At 38.0% G+C, this 16,131-nt stretch overlaps 2 protein-coding genes across 4 annotated transcripts; both read right to left on the bottom strand.

Moving 5' to 3' along the window:
- Window positions 1–1,404: 1,404 nt before the first annotated feature.
- LOC105382428 (rRNA methyltransferase 3A, mitochondrial) lies at window positions 1,405–3,743 on the bottom strand. The gene is made up of 5 exons (XM_011552308.3): window positions 3,204–3,743; window positions 2,835–3,082; window positions 2,472–2,627; window positions 1,834–2,128; window positions 1,405–1,672 (listed from the first exon to the last, which is right to left on the bottom strand). The coding sequence occupies exons 1-5, from the start codon at window positions 3,587–3,589 to the stop codon at window positions 1,498–1,500; spliced, it is 1,260 nt and encodes a 419-aa protein (XP_011550610.3). The 5' UTR covers window positions 3,590–3,743; the 3' UTR covers window positions 1,405–1,497.
- Window positions 3,744–5,222: 1,479 nt separating this feature from the next.
- On the bottom strand, window positions 5,223–9,369 carry LOC105382427 (glycolipid transfer protein). 3 transcript variants are annotated; one of them, XM_011552307.3, is made up of 5 exons: window positions 6,621–7,045; window positions 6,478–6,533; window positions 6,193–6,305; window positions 5,957–6,107; window positions 5,223–5,872 (listed from the first exon to the last, which is right to left on the bottom strand). In XM_011552307.3, exons 1-5 carry the CDS (start codon window positions 6,739–6,741, stop codon window positions 5,705–5,707), a joined length of 609 nt encoding a protein of 202 aa, XP_011550609.1. In that variant the 5' UTR covers window positions 6,742–7,045; the 3' UTR covers window positions 5,223–5,704. The 3 variants fall into 3 exon arrangements, 1 of the variants encoding a protein (XP_011550609.1); XR_007266703.1 differs by lacking the exons at window positions 5,223–5,872; window positions 5,957–6,107; window positions 6,193–6,305 and adding an exon at window positions 8,974–9,369 and having other exon boundaries at window positions 6,478–6,549; window positions 6,621–8,700; XR_007266704.1 differs by lacking the exons at window positions 5,223–5,872; window positions 5,957–6,107; window positions 6,193–6,305 and adding an exon at window positions 8,771–8,953 and having other exon boundaries at window positions 6,478–6,549; window positions 6,621–8,700.
- Between the last annotated feature and the right edge of the window lie 6,762 nt (window positions 9,370–16,131).

The following is a 16,131-nucleotide window of genomic DNA, read 5'->3' as shown; positions in this document are numbered from 1 at the left end:
ATAGGTTGTATACTTTTTTAACGAATACAAAATAGGGAATTTAAAGCTCTTACTCTTATGTGTTTTGGTTAATTTAATGCCTAAGTTGCGTAATGAATGAATTCGAATGCAGATAGGTGAAAAAATAGAAATATTAGGTAGGTTCCTACAACACGTTAATAACTGAAAACCACACTAGATTATAAATGTATGTATACAGGTAAGCACGCACGTATACAGAATAGTGGCTGACAGAACGGAATTGGAAACTAATGCAGCATGGAAATAAATCTATTTGGATAGTGACCTAGATTAGACAAAGGTATAATTTTTTGTCTGTTCTGGAATATAACCAAGTACGGTAAGTAACCTACCTAAATTGATCCACCATTTTTAGATAGGGCTCTTTATATGGTAGCACTAGCGCTGGTCCGGTTTGCAGGACCCGTCTGGAGCTGACGGATCCTAACGGGTTTGTCCATATAACCACCGGCCACGATCGGATAGACGGACACAGATGATACTACCGATAAGTGTCGCTATCTCAAACGGTGGGTTTCTGGAGGGTTACTCTATACTGGCGAAAAACTGACGATATCGTTCGCTGTCGTGCAATCAGCTCGTCGAGATAGAGTCGTGGCTCGCGCAGCGGCGCGGCGGCGCTCCGAAACATAGTTTATAGTCATATAGAGTGACCCCGTGAATCATGAATCAGTAATACGTCCGTAGGGTGTAAGACCACAGCACTTAAGGAAGTTATGTTACGCGACTTGAGTTGCATGAACCTCTACACGCAAGGGAGTCACTACGGCTGGAGTCTATATGTCGTCCCGAAACGCTCAGCTTAAGGAAATAAGAATGGAAGATGAAGGAGGAATATATTAAGCTCTTAGTTAAACCGGGATTAATCAACGATGAATGAATATTTGGTTTGAGTGATTAACTAGCCTCATGCCGTGGCCCTAAAATAGTAACCCCGTCACCTAATCAGAAAGTACCGACCTATAACGGATATATGCTAAATCCTGGTAGCCAGGGATCCAAGAGTATGAATTAACGAAGATTAATGATTTTAGATATTTATAGATTTTAGATATAAGATGGACAACTTTTTTTGGTAGAAAGTATAGTCAAATAAACCTCTCGATACATTTACGCCTAGCGCCATCTTACACAGGACACAGCAGGACAAGCTTAGGAGCCACTGACTCTACAGGCCGAGGTTTAGAAGATAATAAATAGATGGCGCTTAAAAACATATTTAGACTTAAAATGGGGATAGATGGTGCTACATATCTTATTTCTGATTTTAGAGAATTTCACTGCTCTTTTGAACGAAACTTGGATGAACTTCTGCTAATGTCGAATACTTGATTAATTCTAGTAGGTTAAAAAATAGCATGTTGAAAATATACAAAACATAGATATTCAGCTAACGATTTATTATCATATTTGTTTAGATACCTACTACTTAAAAATACATTTTTTACTTACTATAAGAAATTTTCTTATTTAAGCTTAAGTTCCTTGTAAAATTTTATCCTCCTTCTGACTCTTTATTTTAGACCACGCTTGGAGGAGTTGCTTCTTGATTTCAAAAGCTATAACAGCTGTTGCCATGCCTGTGTTCAAGCTGTCTACTCCATTCTGTAGTGGAATATTTAGCCGCAATCCATTTCTGCTGGCGGCAAACCTGTCAAAAATATAAAATATTTCAAGCACTTTCTCATGTTACTTTGCTGGTCACAGTCACTCTTTTGTTAAGTGATGATGTTGAAATATGAAACAGTAAAGAAAAAAAATCGACATATTATTATGTCTAAACAAATTTACATTTAAATAGGTCATCTTTACCTGTAACTATCATCACTGATCCCTTCCGTTTCACCACCAACTATGAGAGTTATATTTTTCAAAGTTGAATACTCTATGCCATAATATGGAAGCACGGGAATATAATAGGGTTCCTCTGTTTGTGACAATTCTGTTTCATCATTCACTTTGGCATTGCTGTCAGCTATGAAGATGGAGGAGTATTTTGGTATAAGCTGTGGTATGGAGTCCCAGTCTAAACCATAGTAAACTGGGAGCCTGAAGTGAGCCCCCGCTGCACTTCTTACAACCTTTGGGTCCCAGTAGTCCACGCAACCTGTAAACAACACATGAATAATAAGAATACTTGTGTTGGTAAAAAGCTTAACTTAGGAGGAGGAGTAGCAGCTAGTAATTTAGGAGGGCAAGTTGTGAAAAGGGAGACAAATTCCTAAAGGAATATTTTCATAAAATTTAAAGTAGACTCATCCCCAGTTTTCATTATAATATAATATAGGTACGGCTGTGATTGGCTGAATTGTTGCTCCATACAACACACATTCAGGTTCAGGTAGATTTACTACAGTAAAAACTTTAATGTTTCACTTGCAACAGTTGAATATTCTTTACTGTAATTCAATTATTATATTTACTTATGAGGTTGTAGAAGAATAAGCTACCTTTGCTGAGCAGCACATTGTCACAGCCCATGCCGGCGGCAGCCCTAAGGATGGCTCCAAGGTTTCCAGGAACCCTGATGTTGTCACAAATTATCTGAACAGGGAATGGCCGCGACTGCCTATTGATGGTATCTGATTTAGGAGTTTCAAATATACCTGAAACAGTGACAAGAAATATTTAATTCATACATTTACATTCTACAAGATCAATGAAATGAGCACTCAGCTATCATTCAATAGTTGATTTTAATATGAAAGTATGATGCAAGCGCTACGGGTACTATATTATATCTCTTTTGGTGACTCTCCTACATTACATTACCTTACAATTAAATATACATACACAACATTAAATAAACTTACCAAGGATTCCTGGTGATGTCTCAACATTTGACCATAGTTGAATTTCTTTGTAAGGTACTTTGAATATTTTTACTCCAGTTTTAGGTAAGAATGGCTGTATGTGATTTAAATCTTCTTTTTGACTGAATATAATATATTTTAAGGAACATTTAGCCAACAGCCCATCAGCAATCATTCTCCATCCTTCGACGAGCACCATACCAGCTTTTGTTCTCTCCTTCTTAGACTTCATCTTAACCAGCAGAGTCCTGCAATAAATATTTAATTTACACATGAATACATAATTTATTATGTACACCTCTATTTATATCATCTATTATGTACACCTATACTTAAATGACTTGAGTATTAGTTTGCACAGATACTTACGATATTCTTCCATCATTGTCTTTACACTTCTCAAATATTATCTCGTTATTTTCATCAAACACCTTCATCTGATTTACAGTCTGTTTCAGGTTAGCTATCTTTTTCTCCCTCTTTGCTTTTAGCTCTTTAATTTGTTCATGATCAATAACATGTTTTTTAGCTGTAACTTGGGTCTTGGTTTCATTTTGTGCAAACTTATCAACGGTTCCCGGATCTAAATCTATAATTTCTTCCTTCTTTAGCCTCGTCGGATTGTCCGTGTCGTATGGTAAAAGAACCTTTGCCGGTTTACGGTGAGCCCATCGTCCATAAAACCTGGCAGGAGAGTGCACACGGGTTGTGTGAGCAAAGGTTTGAAGTACTTTATACAGACCGTGAAAAGACATTACACGGATAATAGATTTTGTTGAAAATAGTTGGTTGTACTTTATTTGATGATTTTTCAATATTTAACAATTAATAAATTTGTTTGTACCAACTTTTATTTACAAGTTTTCTAAAACATAACCTAAAAAAATAAGTGTGCGGCTGTCAATGTCAGACTGACACTGACACAGGCATAGAAAACTATTCTGCGACAAAGGAAGGTTTTGAAGCCCACAGACCCCTGAGATAGTTACTATTCTGAGCCCTGCAACTTTCTAAAAAATACGATATGAAAAAAAGTGCAAAACGAGTAGGTGTTTGCGAGGTGTTTGCTTATCATTTCTCTCTTTAGACTGTGGAGCTAAGTGTCTCTTTTTCGCCATCCGTCATGTTATAGCTATAGTTCTGTCTGAGCAAAGATGCTATCAGCCGCGACTTAAAGGTCTAGGTAAATGTACGGTGGCCTGCGCCTAAAAGTATACAGGCGGAGTTTTTTAAATTGCGATCTCAAGCTCACGTGCTACTCAAGCACATCCACATAAACACCACTGCTACACACATCACACACAACACGTCCCAGGATTTATAACAGATGTAGGTGGTCCCTTCATCATCAGGGATCGCTATTAAAAACTCCGCCTGTATACTTTTAGGCACAGGCCACCGTACACTACGCTGTTCAAACTATTGGACGTAAGTCGTGGGCGTAACCTTGAGCTTTTAGACGTCCGAGAGCGATTTGGCATGAACTGTCCTAAAATACTGTGCACACTATCAGTCGCGGCTGTCAGCCGCGTCCGCTAGTGTATCGACACCTTTAAACTCATATAGTGTAGTCTGTGTAATAAAAAAAATCTAACAGCAACAAACAAAACATGCAAGTTCCCGCCGTGAAAATCGTGGAATCAAAATCAAACACATAGCTAGAGTTCTGTTTAGTTAGTTTTATTTACATAAATATGGACTACAGAACTATGATGTGGTTCCAAAAAACCCTGTTTATCAATGTATACATTTTCATAGTGTGGCTTTTAGTAACTGGATGTTTTTTAGTCGTAAAAGTAAGTTTGAATTTGAATTATGACTTCATATTTGAGTTACCGCTGATGATTTAACTAATATTAAATTATTTTTCAGTTTGGTGCTCTAGATCATCTCACTAGGTACCTTTCTGTAGCAGTTTATACACTACTGCTCATTATTGAACCCACACGTTTATACCTTGGTCACTATGGAAACTTAGCGAATAGAGTAAGTTCCAAACTTTCAGTTCTTGTAATTATTTTTTGCTCTCTGACTGATTTCTATTTAATTTTGTACTGGATGCAAAGTAATATTCAGCTAGATTTTAAGTATCTAACTGATAATTACGTAACTTCTTTTCCAGGTTCCAGAATTGGCAGGATTTCTAATGTTAACTGTACTGATGCAGCTTCCACTGTTAAGTTTCTTCGTGTTCAATCAAAATCTACTCAGTACACCTACAGAAGTCACCCTTCACACCATGTTTTGGATGGTGTCAGCAACAGAAAATCTTTTATGTTTTTTATGTCTGAAAAAAGCATCTGCATTTGCGAAATCTGTGTATCTTTCCCACCCCAAAAGATATTAGTAAGTACCTATTCATTTTTTAAAAATAAAACTTCTGTTATCATTTCTATATTTAATTTAATTCTTGTATCTTCTATGTTTAAAACTGTTATTATTGAAGTAGATTGAAACTAGATTTATGAATAGTTCTACTCACAGTTGATTTGACTATTATGTTTATTACATTTTCTTATAAAAACTATCACTTAAAATAGTAGCCTTTAGTTTTTAATACTTTGTATACTGAAAGCCTCATTCACATTAATAATTTATAATTAAGTACTCATAGTAATGATAACTGTTTGAAAATACTGTGTTTCTAATTTACATGCACATCACACTCTATTAAAAAATATGAATACATCTTTGTCACATCATTAGGCTTAGAAAGGCACTAAACAATTAAATTGGGAAAATTCTCCCAGAATGTACAGAGATCATAGTACCATATTATATATTTTTCACCTTTATACATATAAATTTTATACTATAATAAAGTATATGGACTTATAAATGAAAAAATGTAATAGATAATGTTTTGACCCTTATGAATCAAGGAACAGATGGTTGCTAATAAAGTAGTTGTCTATCTGACAACGTACAGAATGCAGAGCATTATTGTATTGCACAAGATTATTACCAAACTCATCAATATTTTCAATGTTAAACTGCTTCAGGAAAACTGGCAATGTTGAGAACATTTTGCAGAGGAGCTGAAATAAAAAAAATTGATTATGAGAACTATAATTTTTAAAATAAAAGATTTCAAATAAGTTTTTATAAATATTTTTCCTTACATGAAAGATTTGCTGTGTGACCCAGTTATGATATTTCTTCACGGACCCCTCATAGGCTATGGTCAATATTTTCTTCATAGTCACATTGTAGTTCTTTGATTGCAGGGCTGCTATCATCTCTTGAAATATCAGCTCAAACATCAACAATGACCTGGAAGTAATTACACAAACACATTATGATATACAACTGACTTGTAAGTTATTTAATTTTATTGCATATTTTTATAAATTATTACCTGTTTAGCCAAAGTACACTTTCTGCTATTACGGGGGGTCCCTTCTTGGTCTCTTCAGTCATTTGTTCTAATAAGCAGGAACTGTCATCAAACTTATAATGTCTTTTTATGTTCTGAAATAATAGAATAAGTTTATTTCAAACAAAAATGTCTACTTTCAATAATAAAATGATCAGAGAGTTAAGTAGTAATTAGGCAAAGAGGTACATGAAATAAAAGACTAGGTACCATGGGAATTAATAATAGAACTAATCCTACTTCTTGTATGACACGTTATCCACTTACATCAATGTTTCCTTGAATATCAAGCTTTACAGGCGTGAAGAGTTTGCCAAAATTGTCTGTAATTAAAAAATACTGTTTTAATTGGAATAAGGAGAAGTATTAAGTATGTGCGATTAGATTGAATAATTATACATTTAGCTTACCTATTACACCAACTAGGTTCGACGTTGCTTCAATAAATTTAACAATGTTTATCTTATTATTATTATCAATCGGAAAATGTTTGTTTATATCAAACGAAATTTTGTTACATTTAGAGGCCATTTTAAAATATTAATTCTGGTCTGAATTTAATACGGTGTAATGCCCTGATTTTGTTATCTCGTATTAAAATCATTGCATTTATGTAGCCGAATTGTTAATTTTCTGATAAAATAACATTGAACACAAAAAACAGCTGACGTTGACACATGACAGCTGATAAACAAAATATATATTTTTGTTGCCAGTTGTATAAACGTGAATTATGTTGCTATCAATGGAAAAATATTTTAGTACTATTTACATTAAAGTATTCTTATTTTAATGATTGCCACTTTATTGTCATCTCCACTATTCAGCGTTCTTTCAGTAAGAAAATGTTTGTTTCAACACATTTCCGAGATCGTCTTCTACAACTATCGTGAGCACTTTACTTTTAGGTGAAAATGTAAAAGGAAGCAAAAATCTTTTTTCAGGTAGAACGTCTGTGAACTCGTATGAGTCTATAACCATGCCACTTGATTCATCTCTCACTTCAACTATTCTCAATCCAGCTGTTGATATTATCATCATTTTGTTTTTGTCAAATTTCAAATATCTGGTTATGGCTTGTCTTTCTCTTCCATATTCGTTATTAAACCATCTATGGTAAGATAATAACACAGCGCAGTTCCTTGTCCAGTAAATTGGATCGTTGCCATTCATCCGGTTGATATTTTTTTTAGACTCCGATAATCTGTTAGATATGTTTGAGTATACACTAGAAGGCCTCGTTATTGGTGTTACATTCGGGCTTCGTCGTATGATGTCAGATTTAGACATGGAAACAAAATTCCCAAGGGTGGTTTTACTCCTGGGTCCTAATAGTCTCATGGGCTCAGCTACATTCATGGTAACACTGATATTACGTTGAAGAGAAACAGTAGAATGTTGAACAGGCTTACCACTAAAATTATTCATACTGTCTTTAATGTTCGTTGATTTTTTGTCACCCACTGTAAAAACTCGATCTAAATTATCAAACCCTCTTCCCATGATTCCATCCTTTGTATGACCTAAGTCAAACGTGTGACCAAGCTCATGGAAAACTGAACCCAATGTGGTTGCAAAACATCCTCCAAGAGTTCCTCGATACCCACTGTCATCCATAAATCGTAGGCTGTTCACCGGAGTAATATTTAGAAACTTTGGAATAATTTCCTCTATACAAGAAGGCCACGTATAAAGACATGCTGTTCCAAAGAGGGCTAATCCGCCACCTCCTAGGGCTGCGTAGGCTTCAGTCATGGATACGATTTCATCATGGGTCATTGGTTTGTTTACATCGGTGCCTTTGTACCGAGTGCATGATATAAAAGCTAAATATTTTCTTTCATTGCTCCCCAAATCTGATAGCATTAGCTCGCGGCCGAAATGTGACCATAGTTCAGATTGTTTCATTTTTCTAGCCTTGTTTACATTTAGGTTACTTCGAAATACGTGGCATTCTGGTTTCTTTGTGTTTATTTCGTGTTCTAGTTGAAACGTCTTCCGTCCAAAACCACTTTCCATTATTTTTTCTGCTGTTATGCTTTGTATAAGCTTGGCTCCAATAGCTATACGTGCACAGGCACTTTCAATTGAGTTATTAACGTCTGGAGGGCATTGAAAACCACCATCATGACCCTGGCAAACTATATACACTGGAGTTACTCGGAGGTTCGTTTTTCTTGGAGCATATTCCAATAATAGGGTCCGATGTTGCTGTCCATTTTCATACTCAAATTCAATTTCATTTCCTCCTCTGTTTAGTTCCACAAGAACTTTGAATTCACCGTTGATAACATCCCAGTGTGATTTATTTTGAACTCCATTTCTTTTAGTTATGCAAACTAATTTATCTTGACTGTTAGTTGTTCTTGTAATAATTCCTTTTACAAGGGCCAAGGAATATGTAATTGTTTCTCCATTTTGAAAATTCGTAACAAATATCGATGAATTCTCTTCATTTTTATTTTCTTCTATTAGTGCGTTATCCATCACCTGAAATCAAGTTTACTGTTGGTTACAAACGATACAGCTGGTCGGATATATACTTATGTTTACACTTGACCTTTAACAACAGTAAGTAGGTGCACGTCACAACCAATCAAAACTGCGGAGATAACATCCCGTTACGGCTACTTCCCAGGTACTAGTAGTAACTGTTGTGCCGGTAAGTTATTGTGCATTGAACAATGCGCATATCGTTTGAGCTAATTGAGTGTTTCGAGGCCGTGCAAATGAAACGATTCGCACGTAATCGCAGTGACTCACCATGATGCGGCTGTGAGCGTGTTTAGCCGGCGCGGAAGGCGGGAGGACTGCGGCGCGGAGGCGGTGCGCTCGGGGGCTGATGCCGGACGCCCGGAGTTCCCTCACTAGCCGCGAGCCGTGGCGCCAGCTCTGCGCATGCCCGGCGCGCTGCAGACCGGCGACGTAACGATTGCCGCGCGTCTGAGGCACGCGACAGACTGTCTCCAGCTCAACCGATAAACCGGGAAATTTGAACAATGCAGTAAACTGCTGACGTTGTTTGTTTGTTCTCGGTAGCTGAGATAATGTAGCTATTTTTATATCAAGAACAACAATAGGTCAAGTTTCAGACAGTACGGAGACAGATCAACCGTGTCGGTGTCTGTAATTTGAGAGGTGTGCAGAACAATGTTGGCATGTAGGCAAAGGCCGTAATACTGCTTGTAATGCCTCACAAAAGTAACTTACAAGGTTGTTAGGTAGGTGCTTTGACTTTCCTTAATGTTATTAAGGTTGAGCCTTACCCGTCTAGTCGTTGTTTAGTCAAATGAAGCACCTTTTTGAGTATCTAATATTGTTTGGGAAATGTAAAAATGTTATTAGGTTTAGTGGATTGATGAATAATCTTCTCTTTACGCCCTTTTAGCTCAAATTGTATCTTCGTGGTGTACTAGTGTTTTGTATAGGTAGTTATTTACTAACTTAGGTTTTATGAAGCAGGTTTTTGACATTTTAAAGACACAGTTTCGTGGGATCATATCGATATTGATAGTACAGCCGAATACACTTATACCCGTAGAAAGGTAGAGGAATGTAATCTTGTGACCTCAGTTACAGTTAGTTTTCTGACATAGGTAGTAACAGGTAGTGAAATAACGTGTACTTAATTGAAATAGGGGCTATGTTAATTAAATTAAAAACCGATTTGAGTTTTCGACGTTAGCGCCTGTTTAAGTTGAGTGAGCCAAATTTACGCGTCATCAACATAGGTTTATTTTATTTTGAGGCGCACATTTCGTTCAATAGACTTGCTACCATCTTTTTGCTCTCCCCTATAATAAGTAAATTGAAGTAAGTTCTTAATTTCTTTTGAGAACATACCTATGAATGTTTTCTTTTAGTAATTTTATGTACATTATTAAGAGTACTTCCGCTTCAGGTGGAATTACAAAATTGCACTCTGCATATTGAAGTCAAACTTGAGGCTCGTGAAAATTCTTATAAGTAACCTATGTTCACTTAAAAACATAAAATATCTGCAGCTATTTTATCGGATCAACGCATAGGATCAACGCCTTTTTTGACATCGATGCACTCATGTAAACAATACGAATTTCACACATAGTGCAGCCACACATACTTACTACACATTGAGGGACTACATCTAAAAAATAGACATCCGTAATTAATTAAATACAATATAGTATCAGAGTATCAGTAACAGCGAAAATATTTTGTTTGTAAAAAGTTGTGTCAAATGGGAAAACAAAATAGTACTTAGTATAATGGTACGGAACCCTTCGTGCGTGAGTATGACTAGCACTTGGTTTTTTGGAAAAATACTTTTCCTCTTTATATGAACAAAAAACGGCGAAATGTAGATCTTGCCAAGTGCTAACTAAATCATAAATAAGTATTTTACCTAATATACGTAATAATATAATACCGAAATACGACAAAATACCGTAGCCAGGCAGACCAGGCAGTTAACACAGCAATATAAGCACGAGAGGCAAAACCAGGCGGAGCTGGTTAGTGGTGCGGGCAGCGGGCGCGCATGGCAACAGTCGCACTCGTTGAATTCGCAGTGGCAAGCTCCGTACGATGACTTCTGACAGGAAGTCACAGGAGCCGGTCGTTGTCCCACTGAACGAGCGGACTTTCGCTTTCCTCAGGCATCGAACCCGGCTCATTGCTACCTCGCTCACGGTTACAACATCGCACGGATTTGGCTACGTTTATGTCGCTCGAGTATGCATACTAATCGCACTTTATTTTGGGCCGCGATCACGATTTCTCTGCGCGCGCGCCGTGCGCTATACCGATTTTCAGCTTTTGGCACGCACTTGCGTGCACAATTGTACCAGCCGCTTGCCAGGGTGCCGTCGTGGATTATGGCCACACTTGGCAGATAATGGTTCTGGTGGTGCAGATAGCATGCATTCTATAACTTCCAAGTTTTTAAGATTATCATGAAATATTTTATGTTCGATCATTCGTTTGTTCTCAAATTAGAATAGAATAGAATATAAAAATATAAATGTATAATACAATTATTCATACAAACTAAAAAGTTTTGAATTTTGTATCCATATATTTTCGATGATTTACTCTGTTTTAAAGGGTACTAAAATCACATATTATATCAACATACCTAGGTATCCTAATATTCTTTTGTATAATACATGCATAAATACTGTTCGGAACTCAATAAAATTTAATTATAATCGTCGTCAGCCCGTAATCACTAATCATCAACTGCTGGACGCCAAGGAGCGCTACAACACTCGGTCCTCGGTCTTCCTCATAGAGCCACTACTATATAGCTATTTGTCTAATGTTGGTTTAGCGGGACAGCGACGAAAATAAACATAAATTAATAATATGTGGCTGTAGGTAGGTATCATAGTTCATATTAATCCCTAGTGCTACAGACAGCTACGTAGAGCGACACGTTAATTAACAGAATCTGTAGGATGCTAAGTTCATTAGTGGTCGTTATGATTCTCCGCGCTACGCTATACGGGTCACGTGGTGCTTCAGCAGCTAGCATCTAGCTCCGTCTAGCTAAACCTATGTACCTAGATTGTAACAAAGCAGCTTTTATTTGCAGCAAAAATATACTGTGAATTTTTTTGCTTCTTGTGAAAGAGTAAAATCCTTGAAAGTACTTGTAAAATCCCTGAAAACTGTAAACCACGAACAAAGCCATCGTATTCCAAACTCAGACAGCGCATTTAGGCAACACATCGTGTCCCAGTGTGGCCGACACTTACGTGGACCAAATTTCGAAATGCTGGGCTTTGTTAATAAAAAATGAAGATTTGCGTAGTTTCATCATAGTGCGTTTGTTGAATAATAAGGTCCGGTTGAATGAACCGTTGCATCGTGTCCTTGCCGTGATTTTCCATGGAGCAGCTGGCACGTGCGTCGCTTCTAGCATGTCACGTGAAGCTGATCACTAAGCCCTAAGCAGTACCTACTGATCCCCCATTTGCATAATAAATTGTTGTGGAACTGCGCAGATGCATCTAATAAAGACAAGTGTAATGAACGCGACAGGGCCGACTGGAAATCAACAACACTGCTTAGATAATACAATGAGGTACAACGTGCTTCTTATGATGTGATGGGGTCCAATATTTGAAAGCATACGGTACCTTATAGCCAGTACCGGCGTTAGGGTAGGGCGCGGTTGGGCGACCGCCCAGGGGCGCCGGACTTTAAGGGGCGCCGTTAAGCGCATAAGGCGCAAGCAAGTCAACATTTGATTAGAAAGGAAACTACAAGGTGGAATAATATTTTGTCTAGATTAATGCATACACACACGCACTCACGCCTTGTACTAATGTACTCCCTTGCGGGGTAGGCAGAGGTGCATTGTTGCACCCACTTTTCGCCAGAGTGTTATGTTAGTCCCAATGTAATAGGGGGCGGGCCTATTGCCATTTTACGGGCACATCCAAGACCCGAGCCGACCCCAAATATCTGTGTTTAAACAAATATCTGCCCCAGCCGGGAATCGAACCCGGGACCATCGGCTCAGTAGTCAGGGTCACTAACCACTACGCCATTTGGTCATCCAATTAATGCATATTACACTGTATTTAGCTGAAAACAATATGGCGTGCGTGGCGTCTTTGAGCAGTGCGTGTTGCCAGTGATGACCTACGGTGCCGAGACGTGGTCTCTAACTTTAGGCCCCTTGAATAGGCTCAGTGTCACCCAGCAAGCTATGGAAAGGGCTATGCTCGGCGTATCTCTACGTGATCGAATCAGAAATGAAGAGATCCGAAGAAGAACCAAAGTAACCGACATAGCCTATCGAGTCAGTATGCTGAAATGGCAGTGGGCCGGACACATTGCTCGAAGGTCTGATGGTCGGTGGAGCAGAAGAGACCTAGAGTGGAGACCACGTACCGGCAAGCGCAGCGTTGGGCGCCCCCCGCGAGATGGGCGGACGATATAGTCAAGTCCACGGGGAAGCACTGGATGCGGGCCGCCTCCGATCGGACAAGGTGGAAATCATTGGGGGAGGACTATGTTCAGCAGTGGACGTCCTATTGCTGAGATGATGATGATGATGATGATAATATGGCGTTTAGAGGTACTTCCGACAAACTATACAATGTGTTGTTTTTCGAACCCGACAAACTTTAAGGGTGTATTCTACGAGTGATTTCATCGAGAAAAAAACAAAACTCAATATTCCAGAAATGGCGGCCATTTTAAAGTTAAAGATACTTAGTTTTGATAAAAAATCATATCTCGAGATTTAAACGCCTTACGGACATGAAATAAAATGTTTTTATCCGCAAAAAGTCATCTCTATCCAATAAAAATATACAAAACTGCTAAAAAGTTACATAAAATAAGTTACAAGCACCTAATCTAGTTTTTTTGACAAAAAAACAGCAAAAATTTACGTTTACTTGAATCAATTTGACAACTTTGTCAATCGAAAATGAAATTGCTGAAAACATCGACTTTGATAACTTAATAAAAGAGTTCGCCGATAAAAAGTCTAGAAAATTAAAATTTTGTAAGTTTTTTTAATGAATGTTTATTTCTTTTCATAAATGGTTATTTCATTATTATCCTTCGCCTTTTTCGTATGGGTTTGAATTGCAGTTAGGGGGCGCCGTAGAAATCTCGCCCAGGGCGCTGGTAGTACTAAAACCGGCACTGCTTATAGCTCGTCTTTCATGTATTTTTCTTAAATGGTTCCCAGATAATTTTACTAAGATATATTTATTTTCAGTAAGTTATTAATAGGTTCCTGAAATACTTATAAACAACACGATATGGATATTACTTACCAACCTACAGAGTGAGTACAGATTCAACCGTTAGCTAATTATTTCAATATTAAAATACTACCTAGATTACATGCTTTACATACAGCGTGACGTAATCACGATCTAAAACTTGAGATCCATCAAACGCGGTGCGTGTCGAGTGCGGCCTGCCGATGCCGCGGGCGCCGCAGCTGTTGCCATGCGCTGCCTGGCCTACTCGAGCAAAATGCTGTTATAATCTAATACGGTTATTTTTTGCTCGAGATTGACCCGACCTCACTATGAAATTAAACTGCTTAAATAATTGGCGCCGCTACAAAAGACATGCTCTACAATGCGACGTGAGTTCTTATTTAAAGACTGAAGTTAAGCAATCTTGCAAAACTTCGGAGAAAAGAACTTGTTTCTATGCTGAAATCGAGTAGCACCTTACGAAATGGGCAAGGGAAGAAGCCTACGCGAGAACAATCGCTGGCCCAATCGCACGCACCAGCCATTCCTCGCCCGTACAAGAAACTGACCACACATACTGAATATGAAATACAGCTGTTAGTATGTCAGTTTTTGTAAGAAGAAAGAATTTTTACCGGGTCCGGTCGTCGACCCTAGCATTGCGTAGGCTAGCTACTTTCTCCTGAGGTTTGCGAGGGGCGGGCGGGGGGTGCTGCCAAAAGTGCGTGAACGTGAAAGGCTGCGCGAAAGGCGCCGGGTCCCGTTGTGACGCGACACCTGCTCCTGCGCTGTCCACTCATTTCCTGATTTACTTCACTCCGAGCGGTACAATGTTGCAAGCAGCTTAATAACTTATCCATGTTGCTAAGCCGATCTTATGGCCGATTAGTGCCATTTCCTACATGCCTATAGGGAAATCTTGGTGATAAATTACCGTCTAAGAAATGCAATGATCACTAGGTACATGCACGTAGATGTAGGTTAATAATTCACATTTCGAATGATTCATTAAGAGAAATTTGTAAGTAGTCGTCAATTATGGTAGAATTACTTACTACCCTGCACCCAGGTCATTGGACTTGGTAGGGCTACTTCAGTACAAGTTCTGTTGACAAGTTCACGATTTTCATACTTATGTAGGTACGTTACGAGTAAGTATTGTATATTTTCTACAACATTGTAGAGTGAGAGGCGAAATTGACAACAATAACGGTTTGGTGTTCAGAAACATGAGATTAACCATATCGGCCCAATGAGGTTGGCTGATACACTTTATTTAAATGGAGTTACTTAATTTTTTCACTCTGATGTAAAAATCGAAGCTGAGGCACCGCAGTGCGTATGTGAATCTGAAATGGTTGTTACGAAAATGCGTGTTGCCATGTGCGGCGCTTCACGAATACAAATAGGTCGAAATTCGGCAGTGGCCCAAAGGTCGGAGGCTAAATTATTTATGTAATTGTGAAATTTTTCACAGTTGGCCCACTGGACGTGATGGTGATTGGTGATGCTTAGGCGTTCTCTCTTTTGAAGGTTAGAAGGCCGCGCCGGGACCGTTAAATAAACTCACCATCAAAGAACTAGTTTAGCACTACGACGTAACTGGGTGTATTCAGCAGTCATTAAATTTTAGGGGAACTAGTTATAAGTTTCCCGTTAGCTACAATCAATAACCCTAAATGGTACTGGTTTGTTCAGAGATTGCTCTAATGGGGAAGATTTCAGTGGCTCTCCCTAGCTACGAGTACTTCAGAGCCAGATATACAAAAACAGAGAAGATTTAATAGGAATATTTCAATACAGACAGTATTAGTATTATGTAGCTACTGTATTGAGATATAACTACTACCAATTCATTGGTTTAAAATGATTATGTTGCATAGGCCGTGTGTGGGTGATGAATTAAAACGATAAAGTGCTTTTTGTAACTAGCCTGTACTGGTTTACCGGATGTTAGAGAATGTTGCCTTTTAGTACCAGCACAGTGTGTCAGCTTTGATTTGATTACACTAAGTTTCCGTTTAACAAATAATTTAAAAAGATATTTTGAAGTTAAGTAGTTTTTTTTTTGGAAAATACAGTTACAGCATAATGTTGGTTACGTGTACCTACCGTAAATAAAAAAATATTCGCAAAATAAAAGAAAAAAATCTAATAGGGTTTTTTTCTGTTAGACATTAAAGTGGTATTGAATAAAAATAACACAGAT

This window comes from Plutella xylostella, chromosome 10 (genome assembly GCF_932276165.1).
Source record: "Plutella xylostella chromosome 10, ilPluXylo3.1, whole genome shotgun sequence".
Classification (NCBI taxonomy): Eukaryota; Metazoa; Arthropoda; class Insecta; order Lepidoptera; family Plutellidae; genus Plutella; species Plutella xylostella.
This window is presented reverse-complemented; position numbering and strand designations above follow the sequence as displayed.